The 27,034-nt window shown below is 42.2% G+C and overlaps 4 protein-coding genes across 4 annotated transcripts; 2 read left to right on the forward strand and 2 right to left on the reverse strand.

Moving 5' to 3' along the window:
• Nucleotides 1-404: 404 nt before the first annotated feature.
• ficd (FIC domain protein adenylyltransferase) lies at nucleotides 405-2,925 on the forward strand. The gene is made up of 2 exons (XM_073466270.1): nucleotides 405-1,022; nucleotides 1,361-2,925. The coding sequence occupies exons 1-2, from the start codon at nucleotides 752-754 to the stop codon at nucleotides 2,440-2,442; spliced, it is 1,353 nt and encodes a 450-aa protein (XP_073322371.1). The 5' UTR covers nucleotides 405-751; the 3' UTR covers nucleotides 2,443-2,925.
• A 183-nt stretch (nucleotides 2,926-3,108) lies between these two features.
• On the reverse strand, nucleotides 3,109-14,262 carry sart3 (spliceosome associated factor 3, U4/U6 recycling protein). The gene is made up of 20 exons (XM_073466144.1): nucleotides 13,971-14,262; nucleotides 12,373-12,499; nucleotides 12,167-12,271; nucleotides 11,890-12,074; nucleotides 11,420-11,525; nucleotides 10,766-10,890; nucleotides 10,474-10,629; nucleotides 9,232-9,370; nucleotides 8,978-9,085; nucleotides 8,793-8,870; nucleotides 8,639-8,697; nucleotides 7,613-7,722; nucleotides 7,418-7,530; nucleotides 7,248-7,324; nucleotides 6,990-7,161; nucleotides 6,455-6,900; nucleotides 6,106-6,258; nucleotides 5,756-5,943; nucleotides 5,474-5,662; nucleotides 3,109-5,343 (listed from the first exon to the last, which is right to left on the reverse strand). The coding sequence occupies exons 1-20, from the start codon at nucleotides 14,166-14,168 to the stop codon at nucleotides 5,325-5,327; spliced, it is 2,853 nt and encodes a 950-aa protein (XP_073322245.1). The 5' UTR covers nucleotides 14,169-14,262; the 3' UTR covers nucleotides 3,109-5,324.
• Nucleotides 14,263-14,330: 68 nt separating this feature from the next.
• On the forward strand, nucleotides 14,331-17,715 carry iscua (iron-sulfur cluster assembly enzyme a). Its single transcript, XM_073466145.1, has 5 exons — nucleotides 14,331-14,533; nucleotides 14,759-14,872; nucleotides 16,624-16,734; nucleotides 16,841-16,919; nucleotides 17,091-17,715. The coding sequence occupies exons 1-5, from the start codon at nucleotides 14,432-14,434 to the stop codon at nucleotides 17,180-17,182; spliced, it is 498 nt and encodes a 165-aa protein (XP_073322246.1). The 5' UTR covers nucleotides 14,331-14,431; the 3' UTR covers nucleotides 17,183-17,715.
• A 5,903-nt stretch (nucleotides 17,716-23,618) lies between these two features.
• tmem119a (transmembrane protein 119a) lies at nucleotides 23,619-24,570 on the reverse strand. Its single transcript, XM_073465789.1, has 2 exons — nucleotides 24,565-24,570; nucleotides 23,619-24,389 (listed from the first exon to the last, which is right to left on the reverse strand). The coding sequence occupies exons 1-2, from the start codon at nucleotides 24,568-24,570 to the stop codon at nucleotides 23,619-23,621; spliced, it is 777 nt and encodes a 258-aa protein (XP_073321890.1).
• Nucleotides 24,571-27,034: the final 2,464 nt, after the last annotated feature.

A 27,034-nucleotide genomic window follows, 5' to 3' on the forward strand; every position in this document is an offset into this window, starting at 1 on the left:
TTTTATTGTGAAACACTCAAAAATAAACAAACATAGCAAACATGTACTCCACATGATGATAGACAGAAGGATATTTAAATAAATAGTAAATGAATTAGGATTAAGAAGATGAAAAACATAAACAAACATGACAAAAAAAACATAATTTCTCTCTTATATACCTAAAAATAGGGACATTTTAGATGCTTTTCCAGAACATTATGAGTTATGACCTTAACTTTGTAAACACTGCCTGACAGACTGAAGTTAGGGGCGGAGCTGTTTCCTCATCATCCAATCAGAAACAGTCACGACCCATTTATTGTATTTCCGCGTTTTCAGCCAATCGGCGCCGCTCTTCATTAAAATCCCGACCAATTATATTCCAGGATGTTGGAACGTGCAGAGCGAGGAAGTGTATGATGATGTGTATTATGTACACAACTGTGCTGACGCCGGGAACAGGTGAAACGCAGTTTTATTAGCTCGTTTTGTCGCCGTTTTAAAGTTTCGGCGTAGAGTCACACAAGCTAAAAGCTACAGAGAGTTAGCTAACAAGCTAAAAGCTACAGAGAGTTAGCTAACAAGCTAACGTAGGAGCTGTGACGGTCGGATAACTGAGCTGAGTTTCGTCGGCGGTGTTGGTGACTCCCAGCTGTCATGTTGACCGTGTTTCCCCTCCTGTCAGCCGCCCTTCTGCTCTCCTAGCTAGGGGTGGATATACATGGGGCACCGTATCGCCAGAGGATGGAGGATTTAACCTCAGATCATCATGGCTGCCGTGTCAGAGTGGCGTTACACCACCGGTCGTGTCCTCGGAGGATGGGGCCCGCTGCTTTGTGTCCTCGTCGGCTCTTTAGTGGCCATCCTGATGCCGCTGGTCGGGGTGGAGAACCAGTGCCGCGCCGCCCTGAAGGGCATCGCTCAGCTCCGCTGCCAGCTGTGGGGAGGCTATCATCAGCCCCCAGCTGTGCAGTCCACCAGCCTCACTGTCCCCTTTACTGCCCTTGATCTGCTGCCCCAGAGGTCCAAGCCGAGCAAAGGTACAAACAACAAGTGTTGTGATTCACTAAGTTCACAGTTCAGTAAAGATGAGGTTAGATACATACAATGTATTTTCATAGTATAGTCGTGTATACTTACTTATTGTATACTTACTTATAAGGTCTTTCTAAAAACAATCCCTGGTTTCAAGTTCCTAATCATTTCTGAACTTCTTGAAAACACCAGGTTTACTTTGTCTTTGCATTGTAATTCAGTGTAAAATAGCACATGATTTGGTCATATTTATCTTCAGCGTTGCCCAGACCTGCTGTGCTATGAGCTCAGTACTGTTTGACCTGTGTTGGAGTGTGTTGCTGTAATCCGGTTCTGATTGCAGAGATGGTGCTGGAGGCCAAAGCGGCGCTGCTGCAGGCTCTGGAGATGAAGAAACTGGGGAAGAGGGAGAAGGCTCACAAGCTGCTGGTGCACGCACTCAGCATGAATCCAGACTTTGTGGATGCGCTGACGGAGCTGGGGACCATTCTGGAGGAGGAGAAGGACGTCGTCCAGGCAGACCACCTCTACACCAAAGCCTTGGCCATCTCGCCGTGTAATGAGCGAGCTCTGGTCAGCCGAGACCGAACTCTTCCCTTGGTGGAAGAGATTGATCAGCGTTATTTTGGCATCATTGACAGTAAAGTGCGCCGGCTTATGTCCATTCCTAAAGGCAACTCTGCACTACGGCGAGTGATGGAGGAAACCTACTACCACCACATCTACCACACGGTGGCCATTGAAGGCAGCACGCTCACTCTTTCTGAGATCCGTCACATCCTCGAGACACGGTACGCCGTTCCTGGGAAGAGCCTGCAGGAGCAGAATGAGGCCATCGGGGTGGATGCAGCCATGAAGTACATCAACACCACACTGTTGTCCAGAACTGGAACCATCAGCGTCAACGACATCCTGGAGATTCACAAACGGGTTCTCGGCTATGTAGATCCCGTAGAAGGAGGGAGGCTGCGCACCAACCAGGTGTTTGTGGGCCACCACATCCCCCCGCACCCTCAGGACCTGCAGAGACACATGCAGGAGCTTGTCCAGTGGCTCAACTCTGAGGAGGCCCTGCAGCTGCACCCTGTGGAGTACGCAGCTCTCGCCCACTACAAACTGGTGTACGTGCACCCATTTGTAGACGGCAATGGACGCACATCGCGGCTGCTGATGAACCTTGTGCTCATGCAGGCGCGATACCCACCCATCACTATTCGCAAAGAGCAAAGGTCTGAGTATTACGCAGCTCTGGACACAGCCAACGAAGGCGATGTGCGGCCCTTCATTCGCTTCATCGCCAAATGTACAGAGATGACATTGGACACGCTGTTGATTTCTACAACAGAGCACGCTGTGGGGCTGCCGGCAGCCAGTCAGGACCAGGCCTGTCTGGACTGCAAACAGACCATCCCCATCCACAACTGAGCCGGAGACGGGAGGCGCATGACAGGCTAGCATGCTGGGAGAGTTTGTGATTGATCTAAAAGCTATTTAACAACAATCCAATCATAAAGTGTATTAAAATGCCTTGTCTCTTATCCGATATCATGCTAACTCATTGCTGCAGGATGTTGAATTGAAATCAGATGTTGCTGTTTTAAGTTTGTTTTCCTGTACAATGAAAAGAAACTTCTTCCCTCTGTTAGTTTGTAATCAAATTCCCATAGCAGCATTTTAGTTCCCATCAGACTACAATCTGAAGTTTGACTACTGGTGACGTGAGGAGGACAGGAAGCTCTTATCATGTTGTTTGACTTGACATGCTTCAGTGATTTCCACTGCGGATGTGTAGTGTGTGTGTAAATATTGAATTCATCATCTTTGGGATAGAGATGATGTCTCCTAACACTGTTAAGCACTTTCATTTATTTGATTATTTATTTTAAAATTAAAGTGTTTTAACTTTCATTGTGTCTTTAGGTGTATTTTTTTAGAACAAACTTGTGTGTCATTCATGGATCAAAGATTTTCAAAGATTTTATTTTAACAAGTTTTAGACCAGAAAAAAAAAAAAAAACATGACTTAGTTCTTTTTACAGGACTCAAAAATAAGGGAAGAAAACGAAACGAGCACGTAAATAAATACTGTGGTTGAACAAAAAATAGCCATTTATTATTTACCTCTATACCAAATGCAAAACATTGACTATAGAAATGATACAAAACAACAGCAATGCACATTTACCACTTTTAGTTCTGAACGTAAAACTTGTGACTCCTACAGACCAACATAACTAAGATTTTTTTTCTCTTTTTTTTGGATTAGGCCACTGTGGTGAGAGCAATACATATAGCTTGTATTCCATCTGATTTGAAAACTTAGATTTATATTTATTACAAACTATGGTGACCTTTTTGAAATATACTGAACATTATGTACACAAACAGTTGTTAATATTCCAAACAAGACGAGTGGACCAATGGTCGACTTCTAACGTGGGAAAACAAATGGAAACAACTGCATAGATTCTCTTCTGTTGTGTAGAAGGAGCTGCAGACATAAATAATACGTAGATGACAGCGACACAAGCTGTCAGCTAACTGTGGCTCGTCTTACAAAGTTCATTCAGAGTCAGCTCGACTGACCGCTTCGAGAAAAACAGGTCCGAACCACATTTAGAAAACTAATTAGATTTCTGTTTGTCTCCAGGATTCACTTGTACAACAGAGTTCCACATGTAACTTCTAACATTTATGTTTATATTCTAAGTCTTTAAAACACAAATGATTTAATGTCTTCTCTTAAATGAACAGACAATCTGCTGATCTTTTTTTTTTTTTTTTTTAACTAATTGGTCCACAAAACTTGCAAAAACTGGAAAATGACCAAGTTTCCTGGAGTACAAGAAGTTGTCTTAAAAGTGCAATACGTCAGAAATGGCCACTTGTTGGATTCATACTCGCAACAAATAGGGGGAAGCATATCACCAGAGTAACTGCTGCCAACTGTAGCTGCCGTTAGCTGGCTAGCTCAGTTAGCCATGCAGCTAGTGGTCTTAGCTGGGAGCTTGGAGCCCCAGGGGAAGTGTTGGTGTTTACAGCAATAGTGCAAGAGCTTCTGACATGGGTCAGGGCTAGCTGGTTAGCATGCAACGTCAAAACTTCACATTCATAATTTTAGCGAAGTCTTGAATGTTTTCAGCCAAAATTCTTACATATTGCACCTTTAACTTGTCTGATCAATAGTGTCAAACAAAAAGTGAGAAAAACATGGAAATATGAGATGCTGAAAATAGCAAGGTCGGAATTTTTGCATTACGTGACACATCATTTTTTAAATAGACTTATCGTTGCAACTCTACACCGTTGAGCAAATTAGATTTCATGTGAAATTAAAGATCATAACCGTTAAATCACTTTTTTATAAACCAAACTAAAGCTCAGACACATTAATCAGGGATGTGTCTCGCCACCAAAGCAGCCAGTTAGACACATTTCTTGAACACTTACATCAGCACTCTCTTTCCCTCTGATTCTCTTTCCTTCCAAAGCACATAAACAAATTCATATTTAAAGCAACATTGGTGATTGGATGTTTTTTTTACCCTGAACAAAACGGGTAACACTCACATGTATGAAAGTGATGAGAACATATGCTGAAAGCAGTTCTGTAAATACTTTAACTGATATCAAGCATGAGCAGTATGACATATCACTAGGGCAGTTTTCATACTGTAATAACACACCCACCGGCCAAGATAAAGCCAATGAACTAGGACTAATTTGCTGGAGCCTCTAGGGGTTTGTCCATAGCATCATAATGCTGATGATTAGCAGCAAGATGGCAACTCAGAGATGATATTATATAAAAACTAGTTTTCTATACAGTCAGAAAATCACTGCTAGCCTCGTTAGCTGTGTCAAGAGGTCAAACTAAGTTACGCTAACAAAATCCAAGGTTTCCTAAAAACATATGGAGAACATCTTTTTCATCACTGCAGCACAACCCAACTTATGTACACACACACGCACACACAAACTATATTACACCACATCTGCACTTTTGCATAAAACCTTTTCAAAAAACATTCACATGGTTGGCTGTTTTGAATATTTATAAAAAATACTCTCCCACATACTTCTCTCGGATCCCTTTTTTACATTACACAACAAAAGAAGACACTCTGCGACATGAGGCATACAATTTTAGATACAGTATATTTACACACATATGATACAGTTTTTATAAAAAAAAAAGAAGAAAGAAGAAGAAGAAAAAAGCCTGCCAGCCACCTTCAAACAAACCAGAACAATCTGTCACACGGGTGAAGAGTCTTGGTTGGAAAAGGGTTTTTTGATGGAGGCGATTAAGGCAATCTCGCAGAACTGATGATGAGAAGAGGATTAAAGGGAGGTCAGGTAACCAATTACAGAAACATCACCAACACTAATTTGTAAGGACACAAGATGGCTTTCAGTGTGAAGGCGGTTGTAATTCTCTCACTCATCTTCTCACTTTTTGAGAAGCATCCTGGCAAAGTCTGAATTTGACAAAGGTTTCGTCTCTCCAGCTGCGTTCGCTGCTGCGCTGGTTGTTGCTGGATTCTGCTGGGCTGTGGTCCCGTTCTCCACTTTGCTCGCGGGCTCGCTTTGTCGATGCAGGGAACGAGGGAGTAATGACAGCTGGGTGCGTCCTCTTCCTCTCCTGCAAACAGAAATAAAACAGCCTCGTTTCTAAACAGGAACATATTTGAGAATGGCGGGTTTTCTGAACATTTCAGTTAAGAGTCAAACTTACGATCCATAGACCTGACGAGGCATCAAGTCTCCGGTGGGCCTGTTGGAACCAGGTTTATCCATCATGTTCCTGCGAGGAGGGTTACTTATAGCGACAGAGATTTTGTTGCCCTCCACCTCCATGCCGTCCATTTTCAGAACCGCCTGAGAAGCATGGGCTTCATCTCCAAAATCAACATATGCCAGACCCTGCAGAGCCACACAGAAACAGAGGGTTAATACATCCATACGGGCTCTACACACCTTGAAGTGGCTCAGCATATGTGCGGTCAAAGGTGGTTATCATTAGCTCACAAAGGATGGCTATTTTTAGCTGAACATCTGGACACAGCGCTCCTCTTTACGCCTCACCTTGGGTTTTCCTGAGCGATATGTGACCAGACGAACTTCTTTAATGGTGCCGTGACTTTTGCAGAGTTCCTCCAGCTGCTCTTTCGTGCACGAGAACGGCAGCCCAGAGATGAAGATCTTTTGTTTCTCCAAGGATGTGTTGTACTTAAACACCTGCGGGGACATTAATGTGAAGTGGTCACTTGTATTATCAGGGTCACTGCAGTATATAATGATAAGGTAAGTGGCATTCGTTTGATATATGGAATAAACAGTTAAGTTCAAGGCAACAGAAAATATATTGTAATATGTTCGATTTTAAAGACTTTTCAAGAGAACATTACTAGTTGTGTTCTTATTTCATATTTACCTTAAAGTCAGGATTCTTGTTTTTGTCTACACAAGGCGACACAAACATGGGCCGGCCCTCCACCTCCCGTCTGTCCAGCTTCAGGGCCTCAGGGACGGACACAGAGGCTTCAAACTGTACGTAGCCGTAACCTTTGAAGCCCCCTTTGTTGCTGAAGACGGGGCGAATCTGTTTAATGGGACCACAGGTCTCAAACAGCGTCCTGAGCTTTGCCTCTGGCTCCTCCAGCGTGTACGTCAGGTTGCTGATGAAAACGCTGCAGTTGTCGTTGCGAAGCTCCGGCTTGTCATCGTTCTGCCTCTGGGCGGCGGCTGCGACTTCCTGCGGGGCCTTTCTTCCAGGCTTATATCCAGGGGGAGCGTTCTTTCCAAACAGTCCCGTCTCGGTCTCCATGAACTCGTCTGTGGTTTGGTCCCCGTTTCCTCTTTGCCTTTTAGGAGCTTGTTCTGTCACAGAGGGGGAGGAACAGTTAGTCTCTCAACTGTTACTTTTTGCTTGAAATAAATACGTCTATCATATCACCACCGTTATATACCTGAGTCCTCATTCCACTCATTGTGATAATCATCCTGCTCCACTTTCCTCTTCTCGCCAGCTCGAGTTCCCTTCTGGGTCTTCTTCTGAAACTTCTTGTCTGACTTGGTCTTCCGCCGCTGCTCAGCTCTGTCCTCCTCTTGACGAACCATGTTGGCTTCTTTCTCAGCCACCTAACAGATGTGCAGAACACAGCAACATCAGCCAAAAGCAGCTTCATGACACACCTGCCCAGTACAATGCTGATATGTGCTCCTACCTTTGCTCGTTGCTCATTAACTCTGTTCAACCGGGTCTCCGTCTTCTGCACCGCCAGGTCCCAGTCCTCCAGAGAACCTATAGGTGAGGACGCAAAACACAGACGCACACTGTAAATCATGAAATCTTCTTTATTCTCATGATAACTTTGCGTTTTAGACTGGGACTCACCTTCCACCCTCTCAAAGGTGAGCAGGACTTCACACACATGTTCAGGGTAGTCGGAGGTGCACTGGACTGCTCTGTGGAGAGCTTTCCGACAGTGGACAGGGTCTCCATAAGACCTACAAATAAAGAAAGACATTAAGGACGACAAGTTCTGGATAAATGTTTTGTCACAAAGGCATCAGACATGGATTGACAGACCTTTCAAGGTTGTAGTACTCCAGCCACATATTGGCAAATTTGGCATTCCCTTTCGTCATGATACTGTCCCACAGCTCTCTGGCTTTCTGGATGTTCTTGCAGTGGAGCGCCTGGAAAAGAAAAAATGTTTTATCTTTAATGGTATAATTCAACTAAAACTGTCACACTTCCTGAAAAGTGCTGCCGTGGATTAGTAACTGTTCCTTTAGTCATTTAGAGATTTCTTGATGCTTCAAGGTCGTTTGGCAGCGTAAGTACATCATAGAGTACTTGAACACATTTGAGCCATTACTGAGTTTAAAATGGACACGCTCCTTCAGTCAGCAGCTACGAAATGATGAAATTTTACCACCGAAAAAATCCACTAAAATATGAAAATAATAAATAAAATAACAAACGCAAATAAAACAGATTAAAAACAGAATTTAAAGTCGAGCTGAAACAGAAGGCAGAGTGATATTTGCTTCTGCATATTTACACGTTTCCTGTAAAAAAAACAAAAATCAGGTAGGGAGGGACTTTCTATTGTAGCCGATAGCATTAGTGCTGAATGTGAGTACCGCCGTACAGCCAAGGTGGGTTTCTTGCCAGGTTTAGCTCCTGGCAACCCGGGGCCTAGTCAGCGTTTCCCCAAACCAGTTAATAAAATTGTAAATTTCTGTTTTTGTACAGTAATTAGTGAAATACTCTGCTCTGTGCCAGTCGCTCACCACTTAAAGTTGATGATTGATTGATGGGTGGACGGCACGATATTATTGATTGAAATTGGTTTGATTAAGCTTACGTAAGCTCCTGTGATATCGAGTTTTACAAGAATAAATCATAACTTTTTTTTATGTAAAAATACAAAGAAACTGATTTTTCTGCACATTTTTGCCATATATTGTCAAAAAGGGGCACAATGTGAATGTGGATGTGACTTAAAATGGTTAAAAAGGCATTTTTTCATTTCAGCTTTCTTTTAGCACGAGTCAACATGGCAGATATCTGACTCTTGAAAATGGTCGTCATGGTAACACTACTTACCTCTATCCTGGCCCAGATCTGCATTATGAGACAAGAAGGATCGCCGCTTTCACCGAACCCTACAGTGTCAGAAGACAACGAGCTACATGAAAACCAAACCAAGAATACTGAAACAAGTTCAATAAAAATCTCAGTTGGAGTCGAATCCACCCACTTTCTTCGACATCTTGTTTCATGTAGTCTAGAGATCGAGCGAAAGCTCCTCGTAGCTCCTCTAACTCTTTACTTGATTCTGCAAAAAAAGGGCACACCAAAGGGAGAAGAGCAACAGGTGAAATTCAATAAATATTTATATCCAACCACAAAGACAAATTCTGTTTCACAGTCGGCTGCTCCAACCTTTGCTGAAATCCACACGTCTCCTAAGGTAGTCGAGGTAAGCCTGCCAAATCTCCACATAATCTGTTGCTTGAATGAAACCTGCATTCAGCGCCTTCTCAAAAACATCTGTGAGGAAGACAAAGAAGATACATGATAAGGCCAAGGAAGTTCCTTTTCCTCATAGAGAATCATTTAAGACTCGTGGTTTTGCATCTTTCATAGCCAGCTGTAACAAAATAAATGATGTTTGTCACACACTGCACCTCGGTTACCTGAGACAGTGTGGTGATCGGCTCCGTGCCTCTCCAGGGCCAGCAGGTAGCTCTTCCACAGACCCATGGTCCAGGGGCAGTTCCTGACGGCACGTTCGTGAGTGGAGAGAACCATGTCTTTGATCTTCAGCTGACGATCCTGTGGAGAGAGAAAAATAACAAGATGGTTTGAATGACCTCAAACAAGCTGGAAGATGAATTACTTTATTAATTTAAAGACAATTATAGGAAGCAAAATGTTCTAACATCCCACTAGATTTATCTTCACTACTGTCAAGTATATTAAAGGGGAATTACATTTTTTTTAATTTTTTTTTTTTTTTTTAAATGGAACCCAACTGATTCTCAATTTTGGGGCCAATATTAGGGAGTGGACAAAGTGTGTGCACTGAAACATCAATCTTCACCGGGAATATAATAACTATAGATTCCCCCCCAAGCGTCCTTTGTACATTATAATATCGAAAGAAAAAAAAAAAAATCATACGATAATTTATTTATCAGGCTCTAATTTTTAAGCTGGCCTTGCTTTTACATGTCTGGTGTGTAAATGAGGAGTCTGAAGTTTTGGAAACGGTCATGTACATCGCCACACCTGACATAGCTGCAGTGGCTGCAACGTAATCCTTCGGGGCAACAACATCCAGATGAGGCAAAAACTGTAACAACTCACCTTACACAATATAGGAGCGAGACTTCTCCTTGAGCGAGGACCTTATTATTTAACAAAAAGGTCTCTCACAGTAGGAACCATTCCCCTTATTGTTGTCAGACACTTAAGAGTAACAACCAAAGGAGCCAAAGGGTTATGTTGCAGCCGTGTGGCAGCTGCCAGCTGAGGAGATCTGCTGTACCGATTCCAAAACTTTGGGTAAGTATGAATCATTTAAACACTAAAACATGTAAATATACACAGGTTGTTTTTACATGTTGCTCAACACTGAGGTAGCTAGCCAAACGAAAAAACTTTCAAATTAAATAATTCTACTCTTTTCAGAGGAGTGAAATAATCATCAACCTGTATCACAGTTCATTAAATCGCTGGCTGTCATCTGGTAAGAGTAGCTGAGTGCAACACTGCGGTTATAGTTGTTTAGTCCTTGCTGGCAGGCGACGGAGCTGGCATGTTTGAGGCACTGAGTAAGTCAGACTGGGAGGTAATTGCATGGGAAATTAGTCCAAACATAACAGTCTGACTAGGAGCCCTTTGAAGCACGATGCCAAACACTGACCAGTACTCACCAGATATGTGTTGTATTTTGTCCACATGTCTGGTACCAGGCAGTTCTCACCCAGAGTCCGCTCAAAGGTTATCTGGACCCGCGCTGGGTCGCCCTCCTTTAGTTCAAAGTCGAGGTACGACTGATACTCTGCCAGCTTAGGAGGTTCTGCTGCCAGCTGCAACGAGACAACAGCATGCAGATGTTACGTACTGAACAAGCTACTTATCTTAAAGTCATAAAGGAAGACAACATCGACAAATTTTGTTTTAACTGAAAGTTAGAAGTTAGAAAAATCAATGCATGTGGGTTACCAGTGACTCTTCATAAGGTTTGCACTTCTCCAGTTGCTTTAAAGCCTTTCTGTACTGATGTATGACCACCTCAGACACCCCCTGTTCAGACCACTCCTCGTACTCTGCATACGTGGCTTGCATGTCTGCAAAGCAACAAAACACAATTTTATTTAAGTTTAGAGGCATTTTCATCAACAGTATCAATAATAACAGTATTTATAAAATGTAAAAGAGTAACGATTAAGATAGTGTGTTGCAGGAATCTGTACATTTGCAACTGTTTTAAAGTAAACTGCATAATTTTGGTACCAAACTTTGTGTGAGAAAGTCAGATAAAAAAGGGTTTCAAACAACACAGAGGTGCCTCTGGTGTCCATTCTGCTGGACCAGAAACACATTAACACAATACTGGACGATCTAGCCATCTCCCCTCCCCCCCCCTCAACAAACTGAAAGCACGGTGGTGCCGGGAGAGGAAGGCTCGCTTTCTAAATCTGTATGGCATTTCAAAACCCACGTAACAACAGTGCCACACTCAACTTATCCCAGAAGGCAGAATCATCATTTTAAATGGGGTATTTCACGGTTTTTCAGCTGGGCATAATACTGCTCTCACAAAAGGAATCGTTCACGTTTCACAGCCTGTCTGGACAGAAGAGGCGTCATTCTCACCCATTAATGGGACGGCCAGCTGGCGGCGAAACAGTGTATGGATCCGCTCGAGCTGAGCGTTCAGCAGCTCCTGCTCCTCGCGGCTGGGAATCCTGCCAGGGGGAGGCTGAGAGGAAACAGGGCAGAGAAAATTGTGTCAAAATTTGGCGACGGCCCAGAATTCACTTCAGTATCTAAAATATTTGAATTGATTCTGTGTTAAGTGAGCGGATTATAATTCAAAAGCATGCTTTGATACAATACTAGTATTATTACTGAACTACAGTAAATTGATTTAATGAATCTTGCATTGTCTAATCTACTAGACAGCACTAATTCACTGCTAAATTATTAATCTACTAGATATACTACTTTTTAAAAATTGCATCATTCAAAATAAATCTCCCGCTGGCATGAATATGTAACCAGTAGCAACAAAAAAAATATGTCCGACCACTGATAAGATCTCTTCTAGTGCTGGAAACACAAACCTGGACTGTGGACAGGATGGCGTTCTCAAACTCTCTGTACGCCTCCCACACCGTCTGTCCCTTGGTCATGTGAAGCCCCACAGCAGTCACAGCTCTCTCGAAGATGGACCTCACCTTGTCGATCCCACCTGGTGAGCCCATGCCACCAATTGAATATTGAGCATATTCCAGCCAGATATCTGGACCTAGGTATAAAAGACATGCAACTAAATGTTAAGATCATGCGAAGACTGGATGTCAAACCGACAGCAGTGGACAACAGTTCAGATGCACTCACAGATGTAGTCTTTTATAGCTCTCTCAAAAAGTTCATAAACTTTCTCCCGGTTTGGCTCCTCCTCAGTCAGACGGATCTCATCCTTCAGCCAATCAAGCCAGATCTCTGCAGGATTAAAAAAAAAAAAAAAAAAAAGTGGTTGTAGTTGCAAACACCGCAGAGCTGCTGTCAACTGACCCAAATATCATATTTAGACAAACACCGACCTTCAGTGAGTGGGAAAAGTTCACTCATCTTCTGCCTTGCCTTTCGCAGACGGACAAGCTCTCCCTCATGCTTCAGTAGTTTGATGAGATCTACATGGCAGTTGTAGTCGAAAGCATTGATAGACAACTAGAGAGAAAAAAAAAAATCACAGACGGTAAGGAGGGGTAAGATATTTAAGAGTAAATGTAAATAGCGATGCACGATAACTATCAAATCGATAACTTATCAGCCCTGATATTGGCATCGGTTATATGTCGGTGTAGGTTAAAATAATCGCCGATAAACAGACCTGATAATATGAAACCAAATTTCTGTCAACAACAGGCGCAGCATCTCAGCACTCTGATGCAGCAGGTGGTCACATGCTCTTCTACGATTGGTTTACATATTGTCAATATACACAGAGAAGAAGTGCACAAAGCTGCTGCCGCGCTCACGTTGTCAAACTGCTGCATCTGGGCAGAGCCGCACCGTGCAGGAACTTTTTTTTTTTAAATACAAAAATGTGTCTGTTAACTTATCAGCCATGAGAAGCAGAAGCAAAAAAAAAAATCCATACTGTGCGTCCCTAATGTAAATACAGCAGAGCCTTATTATGTCTTCTATATTCACTCGGCAGAGATTTTGTACATTATCAATCTAATAACTTACACAATGAAACACAAAATGTTGGTACAGTAGTGAAGGCACGTTGACAGTCAGTAGCCAACACTTAGAGTCTAATGACATCTGACTTCATTAAGGTGATCATGTTTGGTTTTTGTTTAAAAGGTGCAGTATGTAGTTTTGGGGAAGACATTTCAATCCGAAGAGAAGGATCGTTATTGACTGATTGTCTTTTATGCCTAAACAAAGTAAACAAACTGACTTTAAAGGACAACAATTTCATACTGTTTTACTTTGTTTATATTTGGCGGACCCTGCCACCTTTCTGGCTACAAACAATGATCAATTTTCCTCTGAGAACATTTTTTTTAATTCAGTTATGGAATAAATAAATATTTCTGAGTTTGCATTAGTACCTCATTAATATTGTAAATATTAAAAAGTCTGAGTTTGAACTACTTAGTGCCCCTTTAAACAACAAATACTTAACATTATAGTCTTCATTAAAGTTTGATGCAGTGCAATACATGAGTCTGAGCCAGGTGAGTGTGTGGAGGTAAGTTAATGCTGCAGCTACGTTATAAACTGTTATAAAACCTTATCAATCCTACAGATTTAAGGCACAAGCAAAGTTAGGACAGAACTTTATATTAACACCTGAACTTTCTCGCTAACACCTCTGAAAGTTGCATTATTATTATCATACTGCACTCGTACTACAAAAGGGCGCGTGTGACACGAGACGAGTCATTAGCATCACAGATTAGCAGCGCGGCTAATCACGACAGCTACGTGAATGACGTCGTATCATACGCACTCTTTATAATTGTTTTTGATTAACAGCAGCTGGCATCATTTATATTTCCACTTTCTATTAAAACCAGCTCGGGTCGGAGCCGCTCGCTATTTTTAAAGCCTCCGACCCGCAGCTGGTTGTGTTTACCACCCATTCATTCGCGTTAGCTCCTCGGCTAACCTCGGCTACATTTACCTGCTCCTCCAGCCGCTGGATCTCGGCTTCGTTTTCCTTCTCGTCCTCCGACGAATCGTCCTCTTCGTCGTCTGAATTTTCAACTCCCATGCCCTCCTCTTCCTCCTCGTCCGATTCCATCTCCCTCTCCTCCATCCCCGCGTCTTCATCCTCCATGTCTTGCAACTGCGTTTGCTCTGCGCTGCTTGACGCTGCCATGTTGGAAATGCTGTCTGCCTGGTAACAGCCCACAAGGAAACGCTGCTCCTCGTGAGAGGTGGAGCCTGACACTACACTTACCGGGGGTGGAGGTGGTGGTGGAGGATGATGCCCCCCCAGCGTGTATCGACCGCTGTTAGCCGCTAGTAGGGGCTGTTTTTTTTTCGGCGGAACCTTCCTTCTTCGCTTGTTTACCAACGGAACGCGGTCTTCTTGACGCTCGTACTCACTCGTTGATTTCCGGTCATCATCGGGATTCGAACATGGCGGCCGTGTATTTACGAAACTCCGCGTCCTCCCTGTTGTTATTTAGCAGGAGGTTATTCAGCCCGCAGCTGACTGTGCTCTGTTCATATCACGAGAAGGTAAGATACTGATGTGTTTTATGTTTTTAATTCATAAAAACCGCACGTCAACCGAGTTTTACTGACAGTTAAGACATTAGCTGACATTAGCTAACGTAGGTTGACGGTAGGTGTAGCTAACGTCAACAGCTCTGTCCTACGTTTTTAACACATGACACAAAACAACACAGCAATAACAATAATAATAATAATAATAATAATGTTCTGTTTGTGACTCTCCTCAAGGTGGTGGACCACTATGAAAACCCAAGAAATGTGGGCTCTCTGGATAAAAACTCCAAGAATGTGGGGACTGGGTTGGTGGGTGCACCGGCCTGTGGCGACGTAATGAAGCTTCAGGTAAGAAGGTCAAAAGAATAAAAACATAAAGTCTAAAAAAAAAAAAAAGTAAATCTTCTCTGTTAAAAGGGTCCAAAATAACACCCTGTTGGGTCACTTACTTGCATACGCTGAACTCTTAAAGGGTAACTGCACCAATTTGTTATTTTATAGTGTTTTGACATGTCTTGGAGAGAATTACTCAATATGTGGGAAAAAAAGTAGTATAAAGCTTTTTGTGGCTCCAGAAGAAGCTGCGTGCAATCTGATATATAACCTCCAGTGATGTCACTCAGTGGCTAGCATTGTGGGTGCATGGTTTTGAAAAGCCGTCCTCTGGTCTAGCATCGCACTCCTATAACGCTGTAGGACCCAATGAGCATGTTTACATGCAAACCGATCATTATCTGATTTATGGAGTTACCAGATTATTCAAGTGGTCATGTAAACAGCATATTGTGATATGCTATATAGGATAAAAGCCGTTATTGGTTTATGAGAAACCCGATAAACACACCTAGTTGTTTTTATTGGCCCAATAGTCCGTTTCATTCGGCACATGTATACTGTTAATTTCGTTCTTTCGTTCTTTTAAATCTGTGCATGTGTAAAAACTTAACAGAAACCGGATGTTGTTAAAAGGCAAGTGGTTGCAGATGCCTTTTCTGCTCATATGCGTAACGTGAAGGAGAGCTTTTTTTTTTGCATGTTCTGCAAACCTAATTAATCTGATAAGGACAGCCCTGACCGGTGGAGACAAGCCCTGACCGGCAGAGATAAGCATGTCATGTTGACACGATGTTTTGGGGGGGGGACAGTGTTGCATCATGAAGAAATTGAACTAATCAACTGAATCAAACCAGTTTTTCCATTATCCCGTTACTAAAGTGCATGTAAACACGTCAAATCAGATTGCTATCATAACCTGATTATTCCCAGTAATCAGATTATTGTGGTCATGTAAAAGTGCTCATTAGGATCATAGTCGATACAGTAGAACCAGAGATGTTGTGTTTTCTATTCCTTACATTCTTCTTCCTTTGTAAACCTGGTGCCTACACTACCCACAATGCAACTCAGCCACTGAGGAACATCACTAGAGGAAATGTATCAAATTATATGCAGCTTTATACTACTTTTTTCACATTTTGCAGTAGTACTGCCCAAGACCTGTAAACACACTTTAACATGTAAAACCCTTAAGATACATTTTGTATTCCAATACCTGCACGACAATATTGTATAGTATTTCATGCTTTTCCTGCTTGTTTTCTGAGGTTGTTTCAAGGCCGTACTGTGTGTAATGAACAGTCAATGATTAACACAGATGTCAAAACAAAGGATAACTAATCTTTTAGACACATGACACGTTGCGCTGCAACTTCTTTTAGCAAACACTATTCGTATAATCACTCAGAAAATACTCTACATCTATTTTATGAATACATTCATGTGATATTCTGATTGGGTGATGTTGAACAGGTTTTTGGTAAATTAATTATGTGGGACTAATCAATTTTAAAGAAAAACAATCTGGACAGACACCTTGTATTCATTTTAAATCTTCTTATTTATACAGTGAGTTATATATTGATAAATGAGAATGTTCTGAAAGAAAATCAACATGTTTTTCATGTCATTGTATTCCTTGCGTTGTTTTTTGATTCAATAAATAAAGTTAAAGCTAAAAAAAAAAGAGCAGAGATTCACTGCAGCCAGATTACTGCTGTTTTAACTTCCTGTTGTGCAACTATGTGTTTGACCTTATCCAGATCCAGGTGGACGACACTGGCAAGATTGTTGACGCAAGATTCAAGACATTTGGCTGCGGATCAGCCATCGCATCCAGTTCCTTAGCAACAGAGTGGGTGAAGGGGAAGTCGGTGAGTTGGTATAACACAGATTAAAAGCAAAAGGAGAACAACTGCTTTACAAATCCTGCATTTTTGTGCGTGTTGAGGATCTGATGAGTCTGCTGTTGTCCTGTAGGTTGATGAAGCTCTTAAGATCAAGAACACAGACATTGCCAAAGAGCTCTGCCTTCCTCCAGTCAAGCTTCATTGCTCTAGTAAGTAAAGAAGTAGAGCAGTTCAATGTGCTCACTGACAGAAAGGCTGTGTTACCTTACAACCGAATACTAATTCGTCACCTGACTGCATATTCCTCGGTAAAATCGAAGCTATTTTTGTTGCTCGTGCTCGAAGTGTTTCTAAAAACCTCCTCGCTCTTTTTCTCTTAGTGCTCGCAGAAGATGCCATAAAAGCAGCGCTGTCAGACTACAGACTAAAACAACAGGAGAAGAAGGAGGAACGTGTCCAAGCCACCAATTAATATGTTGATATTAAGGATCCATTACTGCAGCGCTGTAATGTTTTACTGCAGTGCTGTTTGGAAGATAGCTTGCCATAATACTACATCAGGTCTTTCCCCCGTCTGGGAGTTTTATACCTTTTTAAAATCTCCATGTTAAAGGGTTGTGGGAACGCTTTCTTGAATTCAGGCCAAGACTCCCATATTTGTTCAAGTGCCAGGTGTTAATGGGGTTTGTTTTTCAGGAATAGCTTCTTAATTGATGCTGAAGTTCATGATGAATATTTAAAGACAGATCTTTAATTTAAAAGGATTTGCAGTGGGGGTTTTTTTTTTTACATAGAACACAAACAGGATGCATCATGAATCAAACAATAAGCCGAGGTTTGTTTTTGCTTGTATATTTTATGGCATTTTGGCTTTATTTGGCTTGATTGTATAAAATTGCAGCTTCCTCTTGCAGGATTCAGTCAACAGCATTAAGTACACATAAAAAAATAACACAGAAAAAGTTGTATGAGACTAATTATTGTGAATTAAATGATTTAAAAACACTTTCAGTGTCCGTGCTGATGTCATCCACCAGATCCTACATTTAGCGGCGCCACCCTCTGTTGGCGCAGAAGCACCTTTTTCAGTACAACTAGCACCGCCAGCATCAGGAGAGCCACTAACACACATAACACAGCGAGCAGAGAGATGACTGCTGCGGAGTCTTGTGTGTGCAGTCGTGGGTCGGGAGTGGGCCAGGGTGCCTCTCTGTTAGTGGAGAGTAAAGATCGTGTCACTTCAGCAGAGGTTGCATCAATCTGAGGGTAATGAGATGTGATGTTGTCTCTGCATTTCTGGCTCCCATTAGGAGGAGGAGTGGTTTTTAAATTGGGTGGGCTGACTGATTGTGTTTTATTTAGGGACAGACACTCCTCATAGGTCAGGGTTTCTAAAGAGTAGTGTTCAGAAAATATACGAGTCTCGGGAGCAGCTTTGGAGAGGACTTCAACAGCTGTCTCCTGTGACCAAGAGTTTGGTGTCACTGTCAGCGCCTCCGGCTTTCTCTGAAGTGCAGAGTTGAGGTAGAGCTGGTGCGTCCTCTCATTGGGCTTCAGGACGTGAGGGCAGATTGCCACGACAGAGAGGTTCAAAAGCAGGCGGTGAGCCAGATGGACGGGCTCGGTGCATACCAGGTCTGTGGCCATCCTCAGCCTGCTGCTCAGCAGCCAGCGGTAAAGATACAAAATGTCACACTCACACACCCACAGGTTGTTGGTGAGGTCCACAGATCTGAGACGTGGCAGGCCGTCGAAGGCGTTCTCTGGGACTGATCGCAGGCAGTTGCTGTTGATCTTCAGGACCTGCAGGTTGACCAGGGCGGACAGAGAGGGCAGGTCCAGGACAGAGATGCAGTTGGCTGAGAGGTCTAAATGTGTCAGTGATGGAGGAAGATCCAGAGGGAGGCTTGTAAGCTTGTTCCCCTTGAGTGTCAGGACCTGCAGCTTGTTCAGACCCTGAAGGGCCCCGGGTTGGATGGCACGGATGCGGTTGTCCTCCAGGTCAAGGCGAGTGAGGTTCCCCAGTTGCCGCAGAGCTCCGGTGGTGATATAAGTGATGCGGTTTTCTTGCAGCAGCAGGGACTCCAGGCTGGGAGGTAGGCCCCGAGGGAAGCGAGGCAGCAGGTTGTGACTGAGGCTCAGCTCCTGCAGGCCGGAGAAGGGCCGGAGCAGGTGGTCTACGTTACAGAGCTCGTTTCTGGCCACAGATAGAGCAGAGGTGCTGAGAGGGACCGAGCGAGGAAGTGAGCGGAGACCCAGGGACTCGCACAAAACCAGAAATCCTGTGCGAGGACAGCAGCAGCCAGGTGGACAGGGGGACATTATGAGGGAGGCCAGAGGACAGATGCAGAGAACCAGTAGGACACCACATCTGCACCAAAGCATGGCTCACTGTGAGGAGGAGAGACGACACGTCAGACACATGAAGAGCATCAGGAAACTGAGTGAAGCCACACTTACTTTATGGTCATATATATGGTACTTATATATTCATGGGTGAGATGGCAAGGATGACCCTTCAACCAAAAAAAGGGGAGGTACCATTTTTATCATAAGTCACCCTTTTATAAAGGTTGTAATTAATGGCTTCATTAATGTTTAATAAAATTGCTATATGAGTCAGATATGAAACGATAAAACTCCAGCCGGTTCATCGTCCTCCTTGTCTTTTTCACCAGATAGATGCTCTGACAGGCTGTTTGACCTCTGACCTTCTAAAAGAGCATTTACTACTACAGATATGATGGATTATTATAGAAACCATCTATAAATGTTTTATTAGCATTTATAATTGCAGTTGAATCTCTACCTTTATAATGAATTTACAGTGTGTAGCATTTGAGTTAATGGCTTGTTAGAAAGTGAGAAACAAGACTTGCCTCTTCACCTCGAGGCCAAAGGAAGTTTCTGTCATCACTTAATGACTTTTTAACCATTTATAAATCCATTATTAACAACTTATCCCCCCTATAAAGAATGACTTCTTTATTAGGATAAATAAAGGCACTTACCATCTTTCTCTTCCTGTATTATCTGCTCCTTCGTAGAGATGTGCTGTCTTGTCACTCCTCGCTCCTTCAGTGATCCAAAGATAAAACTGCTGCTGCTGTAGTGAATTCCAGGCAGATGCTCATCAAAGTTTAACGACAGCCTTAAGGTGCTGTATTACCTTTTCTGGATCCTCTTCACTGTTCAAATTGATTGAGAGGACCCCATTGTTTGTCAGTGGCAGATGGTAAAAAACATGAAAACGTCAAAATACACAGAGGAAGAAATTCAACAAGAAATACTGCTTAACGAAAAAAAAATAGAAACATCGGGTTTCTCAGATATTCTCATATCTGAGGTCAGGTGACTAGAAGTCAAACAGACAATGAATCTATGAAACAGGACAGAGAGCGCTGGTGGTCCTGTGTCTTCCCGTCACCTGGTGGGAAGAGTGAAAGTGAAGGGGTAGTATTTTCTCGAATTATTTAGCACCTCATTGACAAAAGAGCAGGGAATCTGACCCTGGAGCGAGGCTCTGTCAGGGCTCACATTTCAGCCAACGCAGGGCTACTCTTGCTTTTTAAAGCTGCTGCTGCTGTCATCTTTGGTGTTTGATCTTTGGCAAGTTGACCCACTTTTGATTCAGATCATTTTTTTATTGAAAAAGTTGCTTCAGCCACTGTGACACACATTTTAATACATGTGTAATAACATGTAGTCAGAGAGTGCTTGCATCAAGGTGGAAGGTATGATGTAAAGGGAAATACATAACTGATAAATCAATACTTGCTGTGTTCACAGGAGGGCAGTGTTTCATCTCTGTCTTCTTTTAATATGTTCCACTAAAGTTATTTGACTCTTTGATGCATTTCACTGGAACAAATCAGTGTCGCCAAGATTTTTTCCTGGACAATACACAAGCTCATGTTTTGGAGCGAAGGGGCTCTGTATGTATCTGGTTTACCGCTGCTGAAATATTTAAACAATCTTGTACAGTAGCCAGTGAAGGACAAAAGCAGCTCTGGTCGCCTCCAGGCTCTAATACCTTCTGCTGGTCCTGTGTTTGGGTGAGATGGTGCCAGCTGCCTCACCGAGGCCAATCCTTAAAAATGTTGTTAGTGTACATTTTAGGCTTGAAGATGTGTTCAAAGAGCAGATATCACTCATCTGACATTTGGGTAATTACTTTAAAAATAGTTACCCATGATTCTCAAGTGGACGCAGCTTGAAATTACAGATTCCAGAGCTGAACATAATGTGCACGTAGCGAGCATCCTCCTTTTTTTAAACTCTCTGCGCCTTTTTCTAATCTTAGGCTTCCTCTGAGCTGCAGTTTGACTTTAAGTCTGCACTGTTACTTTTTCCAGGAACGACAGAAACGTTGTTGTTTTCAACAATTTTATTTCAACATGGTCATTTTGTAAACATTAAAACTGTCACTTACAGAAGAAAGGATCTGTCTGGAAACATCTGAGGACAACAATCTGAGGTTCAACGGAGAAAGAGGATTTAAACATGACAGCGTTTTGGCCCCATAAATGGAACAAACTGAACATCACACATCAGGGAGACTCAACGTGGTCTGTCCGGAGGCCACTTTTAGCAAAATGACAGGAGACCAGGTACAAACATTTGCAACATTTATCAGATAAAATAAATAAAAGAAAAGTTAAGGCCCATAACTTAGCTGTCTTTGAAACCCTTTGTTGACGTATCGACCGAGTACATAAACTTGGTACAAAGATTTGACACTGTATGACACATAAACCAGATGTTTTACTGAAGTTAGTAGCTGTGGATGCTTCGCTTACATTGAAGAAGTTTATACATCATTCAACAGAGCTGGAAACCTCTTCCACGTTGCATAAACCCAAAACATAAACTGCTCCTCCAGAGACCGAATGAATTTGTTCTCACACATGTGTGAGATCAGAATCATCTTCATCATCTCATCTTGTTTCTCTTTAGCTAATAATCATCTTTTCCTTATTCCAGCTGCCCTGACCTTAAAGATCAGCTTTTTTTCTCTGTTACTGTGTAACAGTGTAATGAATCCCAGCATGCAAAACCAGCACACCTGTCAGCCACGGGACATGATTGAACATTTACTTATTTTAGTGTGAATCAATGTATCTTTACTGGAATTACAAACCAACTACATGTTGAGTATCACTGGTTAAGATGAGAGTCTTTAACTTGAGTGATGTGACAGTGAGTTTTTTCTCCTTTAGCACCATGAGTCAAAGTTAAACCAGCAAAACAGACCAACTATATATCCCCCGTACTTTTTTATTATGTCATTACAAATGATTACACTAAAAACAAAACCCATAATTTATCTCATACATAAGAATCACTTATTTAAAGAAAAACTCGAACCCTGATTCACAAAGTTTTTATACCAAACAGCCTTTTATTTTTTTTTTAAATGAGTGAAGGCAGATCAGAATTATCAACCTAATAAATAAGTAGACAGACAAGTGTTTTTACTTGCCTCCCTGGAAATAACATAATTTGCAAATTGTGCTTTTGGGATATTATAACTCTTCATTTTTACAGGTGCACAAATGTCATGGTAAGTAACTGGAAATGACCAAGTAATTTATTTTAAATTACCACAATAATAACCTCAAAATGTCCTACAAATTACCCCAACATTGTTTAATGAGTACATTCTGATATTTTCCAGACAGCAGCTAATAATCAGCTGTAATTTCTTTAATACATCAATTGTTTTTTGTTTAACTTCTTCCAACCAGTAAATTAAAGTACATTTTTCTCAACATTTACATTTACAACGATTTCAACTGCTTAAGCAGATCAGTCCAACTCTGGAATGATTGTCCTCAATGTTATTATTATTATTATTTATTTTTTCAATAACAACTCACTTTAATTTGATGATCAGCAGGAACAGAAACAGCTGGATGTTTCCTGGAAATGAATTCAAGAAACTTCCAGCTATTCATTAACTGCTGACGGAAAATAGTTGAATATTAATGTTAAATATTGTTGTGGTAATTTTCAGTAAACGTTGATGTAATTACAGTGTTAATTTAAAAGAAATTACAAATATTTTTCTTGGTAATTAACACCTACTTAACATTAAATGTGGACCTGTAACATGAAGTGTTAGCTGGGACAAAGCTTTGTGAATTAGGGTTCTTGAAGTAAAAGTTCAATAAAATATAACAAAAAATAACATTATGCAAATAAAATGTGAGTAAAAATATGAATGTAAATATAAAGAAAATGTTTTGTTACTTATCCAACAAATCAAAGTTTACTGGCACCTCACTTTGCTTTATTTACAGCAGCAAAGAGTTTTGTTTTTTTCAGGTTCAGCCAAAAGATGTTTAAAAAAAAGATGTCACGTAGTACAGCAGGACATACTGAGGAGAGATTCCTCTGTCATGGCAGGCATAAGGAGTAATCTGTGTGGAAAACACAGGAACACTCACTATTTTTCTCATTTCTATTTGGGAAGCATGAAAAGAAACAAGCTACCCTTCATTTTTCTTCACTTTCTCCTCTAAAAGCTTTCATTTAAGCGTTTAAAGTGATGCAGCAGCACAGTGATGTGATATGAGACTGTTGAGACTGAAGTCTTTACAGCACACGAGCACAAACAGATCTCTGAGCCGCTTTTAATTTGAAAGGCTGCAGCAGCCTTTTACTTTTATTTAATTTAACGCAGCAACACAATTGAGTATTTTGATTTCTAGTCATATGAATGTTTAGATTTAACTGTTTACATGATGGATGTTTTCTCATATAACAGCTCGAGCCTCACAAATACATTTCTTGCTGGCAGCTTAAAAAAAAAAAGTTGTTTCAGATTTGAATCACGATGCATTTACAGCATTTCTTTCTCATAGTCAACCTGTCTAATCTGGTTTTCATCACCTCTCCCGCCCTCTCTAGTGGTGGCCCTTCTTCAGGTGGCAGGTGCAGACTGGCGGACTGGAGCTGGTGCTGGGGCCGGAGCTCTGCTGCACCTCCTCCCTGTACTTCGGCTGCTCTTTGTGTTTGGGCTCCTCCCTCCGCTTTTCCACCTCCTCTGCCGCCCTGACCTTTCTGACCTCCTGGCGAGGCGACGACCTGGGCTCTCTCCCCCTCTCTCCCACCAGAGCCTTGGAGGGCATGCGCAGGTTCTTGGGGGAGGGCATGCCCTGGACGTGGACCCTCTTGACGTGGTCGACGGTGTACGGCCTCTCCTGGAGCTCGTCTGAATTCTTGCGTCCACCTGTCTTATCAGCCATGTGCTTCTTGGTGGGATTAGGAGGTGGTTTGTAGGCCTCCAGCTTGCGCTTGTGACTCATGGCAGAGGCACAGCAGATGATGAAGACCATGACGATGAGAAGAGAGGTCACGACGATGATGATGAGCAAATGCTCCTGCAGGAAATCCACCACTCGGGTCAGGACGAAGTCCTTCAGGCGGATCATGGTGGTGGTGATGGTGTTGGTGAGGGTGGGAGGTGAAGGGGGAGCTCCTGTAGCAGCGCTGACCTGAACAGGTCCTCGGGTGGAGAAGGAGACTGGAAAAAGGAGCTCCAGCTCTGCGTCACCGCTGCCATCCATGGATATGTTGTAGAACATGGGAGCAGCGTGAGACGCACTCCACCACAGTGAGAGCAGGGCCACACAGGCGACGAGAGGGACAAAGCTGGACTTCATCTTCTTCTGTTCCTGCAACAACAACAATGGCTTTATTAAATTTAGCATCAAAAATAAAAATCTAATCCTGTTGAGAACCACTGACACGGTGACTTCAGACAAAAAAGATTGATGTCACTCCCATATTTGTGCATTAAAGGATCAAGTCCACCCAAAACAGAAAATTCATCCGCTATCTCCCCCTCACCCTCATGTCGATGGAAAGTTTTGTAGTCCACAAAACATTTCTGGAGCTTCACAGCAAAACAGTGTTGCAGCATTCCCCTAATCAACTGCAGTAGATGATAACTGTTTGTTTTGTAGACTTATGAAACGTCACCCGACTTTCCATCAGCAGACAATGACTGAACTATGATGCCAGAGCCAGGAGGTGGTTAGCTTAGCTTAGCAACAGTCTCAAAACATGGAGAGAAAAAGCCGGCCTGATTTTGTTCAAAGGTGGAAAAATCCATTTACAGCAACCTCTAAAGCTCAAAGCATTGAAAACACATGTGAAATGCTAAACTCAATGAGGAGTTATCTGCTGTAAATGTTACTGAGCCACCAGCAGCATGATGCAGTGACTCCCTGGAGTCTGCTGGTCGACAAGACTCCAGTTTCAGAGGTACTGGATGGTGTATTATTTTTTTTTTTACTTTGCACAGGGCCAGGCTAACTGTTCCCCCTGTTTCCAGTCTTTGTGCTAAGCTAAGCTACATGAAACAGACATGAAAGTGTTGTTGATCTTCTGATCAGACTCGCACCAATAAACACATGAATGTATTTGACACAGTGTCAAGACAAGTATGTATCATGTGTCAGACGCGGTTTATGATTAGAAAAATAATGGAATTTTTTTTTTTATCATGTCATTACCTGTTGATGTGTCCCAACCCTCACAGTGGAAACCCCCACACTCACTGGTGTAAAGCATGTTTTTTGCAGCGGACATGTACAGAGGAGGTGAAACAATGTTTTCACAGAGCTGTTTCCATCTGAACTGTGACTCCAGCATCCATCTTGACTCAGGTTTTTCTAGGTTTTCTGTTCCTCATCTTGGTCCCAGATCTATTTTAGCAGGCAGCAGAGTAGCCATTACTTATTTGGGGTGGAGACAGCGAGTTTGGCGCTGAAGGCCTTATAATTTTGTAATGTAAAGGGAGGCCACCCATCCACCACACCAAAGCCTAGGAGGAAGCTTTATTCCAGAGGGCGCACAGAGGCGTGGGAGACCTGTGGCTGTGGCCTCTATATTTACACTGGGCAGCAGCTGCTCAACAGCAGGCCACAGCAGCACAGACCTGATGGAGATATTTCTGCTTCCAGGGAAACCTGCATTTACCGACAGTACAACCGACTGAATAAACTTCCTGAGATACTTTTTCTTTCATTATTCTCTCCTCAGTGTGAGATGAAGCTCCGTCTGCTACCATTTTAAAACCCACTGAAGTCTTAACACAGTGTTTTAATTACAGTAGGAAGCTGCGAAGACAAGCTTCTAATCAGCATTGTGCTTCAGTGAACCTGCTCTGGTTTGTTTGCACTGTACATAGTTAACACCCCTCCCCTCCCTGTGTGGTCGAACGTTATATACAGTACGTGCTCTGCTGGACCAGATGATAGGCTGGGTCTTCATCCTTGGATGTACAGCTATAGGACAGCACAGCCATAATTACTTTTCCTGTAATTTGCTGGAGGGTATGCATTACCTTCAACTGAGGGCCAAACCACATATGCAATTAATCCATTCATGACACTCGAGTCCTCCAAGGAGAAATTCACCCAGAAATGAAAATTCAGTCATTATCTACTCACACCCATGAGTCAGGTGAACCTCTGTGGTCCACCAAACATTTCTGGAGCTTCGCAGCAAGAAAAAGTGTTGCAGGATTCTCACGATGAACTGAAGTAGATGGGGACTACTCCCAAGATCCCAAATTAATTTGAAAAGACGCTCGACACATGGACGAGCTTGTGCATCATCCTCAGACATAAAAAAACGTCTTTTCAAATCAGTTTCTGTTGTTTTTTCAGTTATTTTTTTACATTTTAAAACAAGTTCTCATCTACTTCAGCTGTTAAGGAGAATGCTTCCCATCAGTGTGGGGGTGAGGATATAATGACTGAATTGCCATTTTTGGGTGAACTTATCCTTTCATGTCTCAAACTACATGTTCTCCTCTGAATTTCCTCAAAACTGATTTTCAGAACAGTAGTAGCAGCAGATAAGTGCTCGTAAAGCTGTGTTACATATTCAAACTCAAGACACCATGTTTCTTCTTCTTTACAAAGAATTTACCCAGAATTCAGTCTGACATCGGCGTCTTCTTGACCATAAAATTAAAATAAAGGTAAGAAAATTTGAACCAGAGCCTCTGTCAGAGGTCAGGCCACCACAGAGTGTATACTCACATACGTACAGTGTAAAAAAGTACCCTTAAGTAACTAAGTACTTAAAAGTAAATATACCTTGTTCAAATTTTACTTTGGTAAAAGTAAAAGTCTTTAAGTATCTCACATTAAATGTACTTAAGTATCAAAGGTAATTTTTCTGGCAATAAATGTACTTAATTATTAAAAGTTACAAGTAAAGTGAGTACTGATTACCTGTCTCTTCTGATTATCAAAATCACTCAATTAATCAATGTGTTTGTGGTTTTTATGGGATTGCTGATAAA

Source organism: Pagrus major, chromosome 5 (genome assembly GCF_040436345.1).
Source record: "Pagrus major chromosome 5, Pma_NU_1.0".
Classification (NCBI taxonomy): domain Eukaryota; kingdom Metazoa; phylum Chordata; class Actinopteri; order Spariformes; family Sparidae; genus Pagrus; species Pagrus major.

Excerpts from the sequence above, each read along its gene's own strand:
- ficd (XM_073466270.1), top strand. The coding sequence starts at position 752 with ATGGCTGCCGTGTCAGAGTGGCGTTACACCACCGGTCGTGTCCTCGGA. Across the intron at positions 1,023-1,360 it reads GAGGTCCAAGCCGAGCAAAG|AGATGGTGCTGGAGGCCAAA; the intron begins GTACAAACAACA and ends TTCTGATTGCAG.
- sart3 (XM_073466144.1), bottom strand. The coding sequence starts at position 14,168 with ATGGCAGCGTCAAGCAGCGCAGAGCAAACGCAGTTGCAAGACATGGAG. Across the intron at positions 12,075-12,166 it reads AGCTATAAAAGACTACATCT|GTCCAGATATCTGGCTGGAA; the intron begins GTGAGTGCATCT and ends TTTTATACCTAG. Across the intron at positions 10,630-10,765 it reads AACCTTATGAAGAGTCACTG|CTGGCAGCAGAACCTCCTAA; the intron begins GTAACCCACATG and ends GTCTCGTTGCAG.
- iscua (XM_073466145.1), top strand. The coding sequence starts at position 14,432 with ATGGCGGCCGTGTATTTACGAAACTCCGCGTCCTCCCTGTTGTTATTT. Across the intron at positions 14,534-14,758 it reads TCTGTTCATATCACGAGAAG|GTGGTGGACCACTATGAAAA; the intron begins GTAAGATACTGA and ends ACTCTCCTCAAG. Across the intron at positions 16,920-17,090 it reads AGTCAAGCTTCATTGCTCTA|TGCTCGCAGAAGATGCCATA; the intron begins GTAAGTAAAGAA and ends TTTTTCTCTTAG.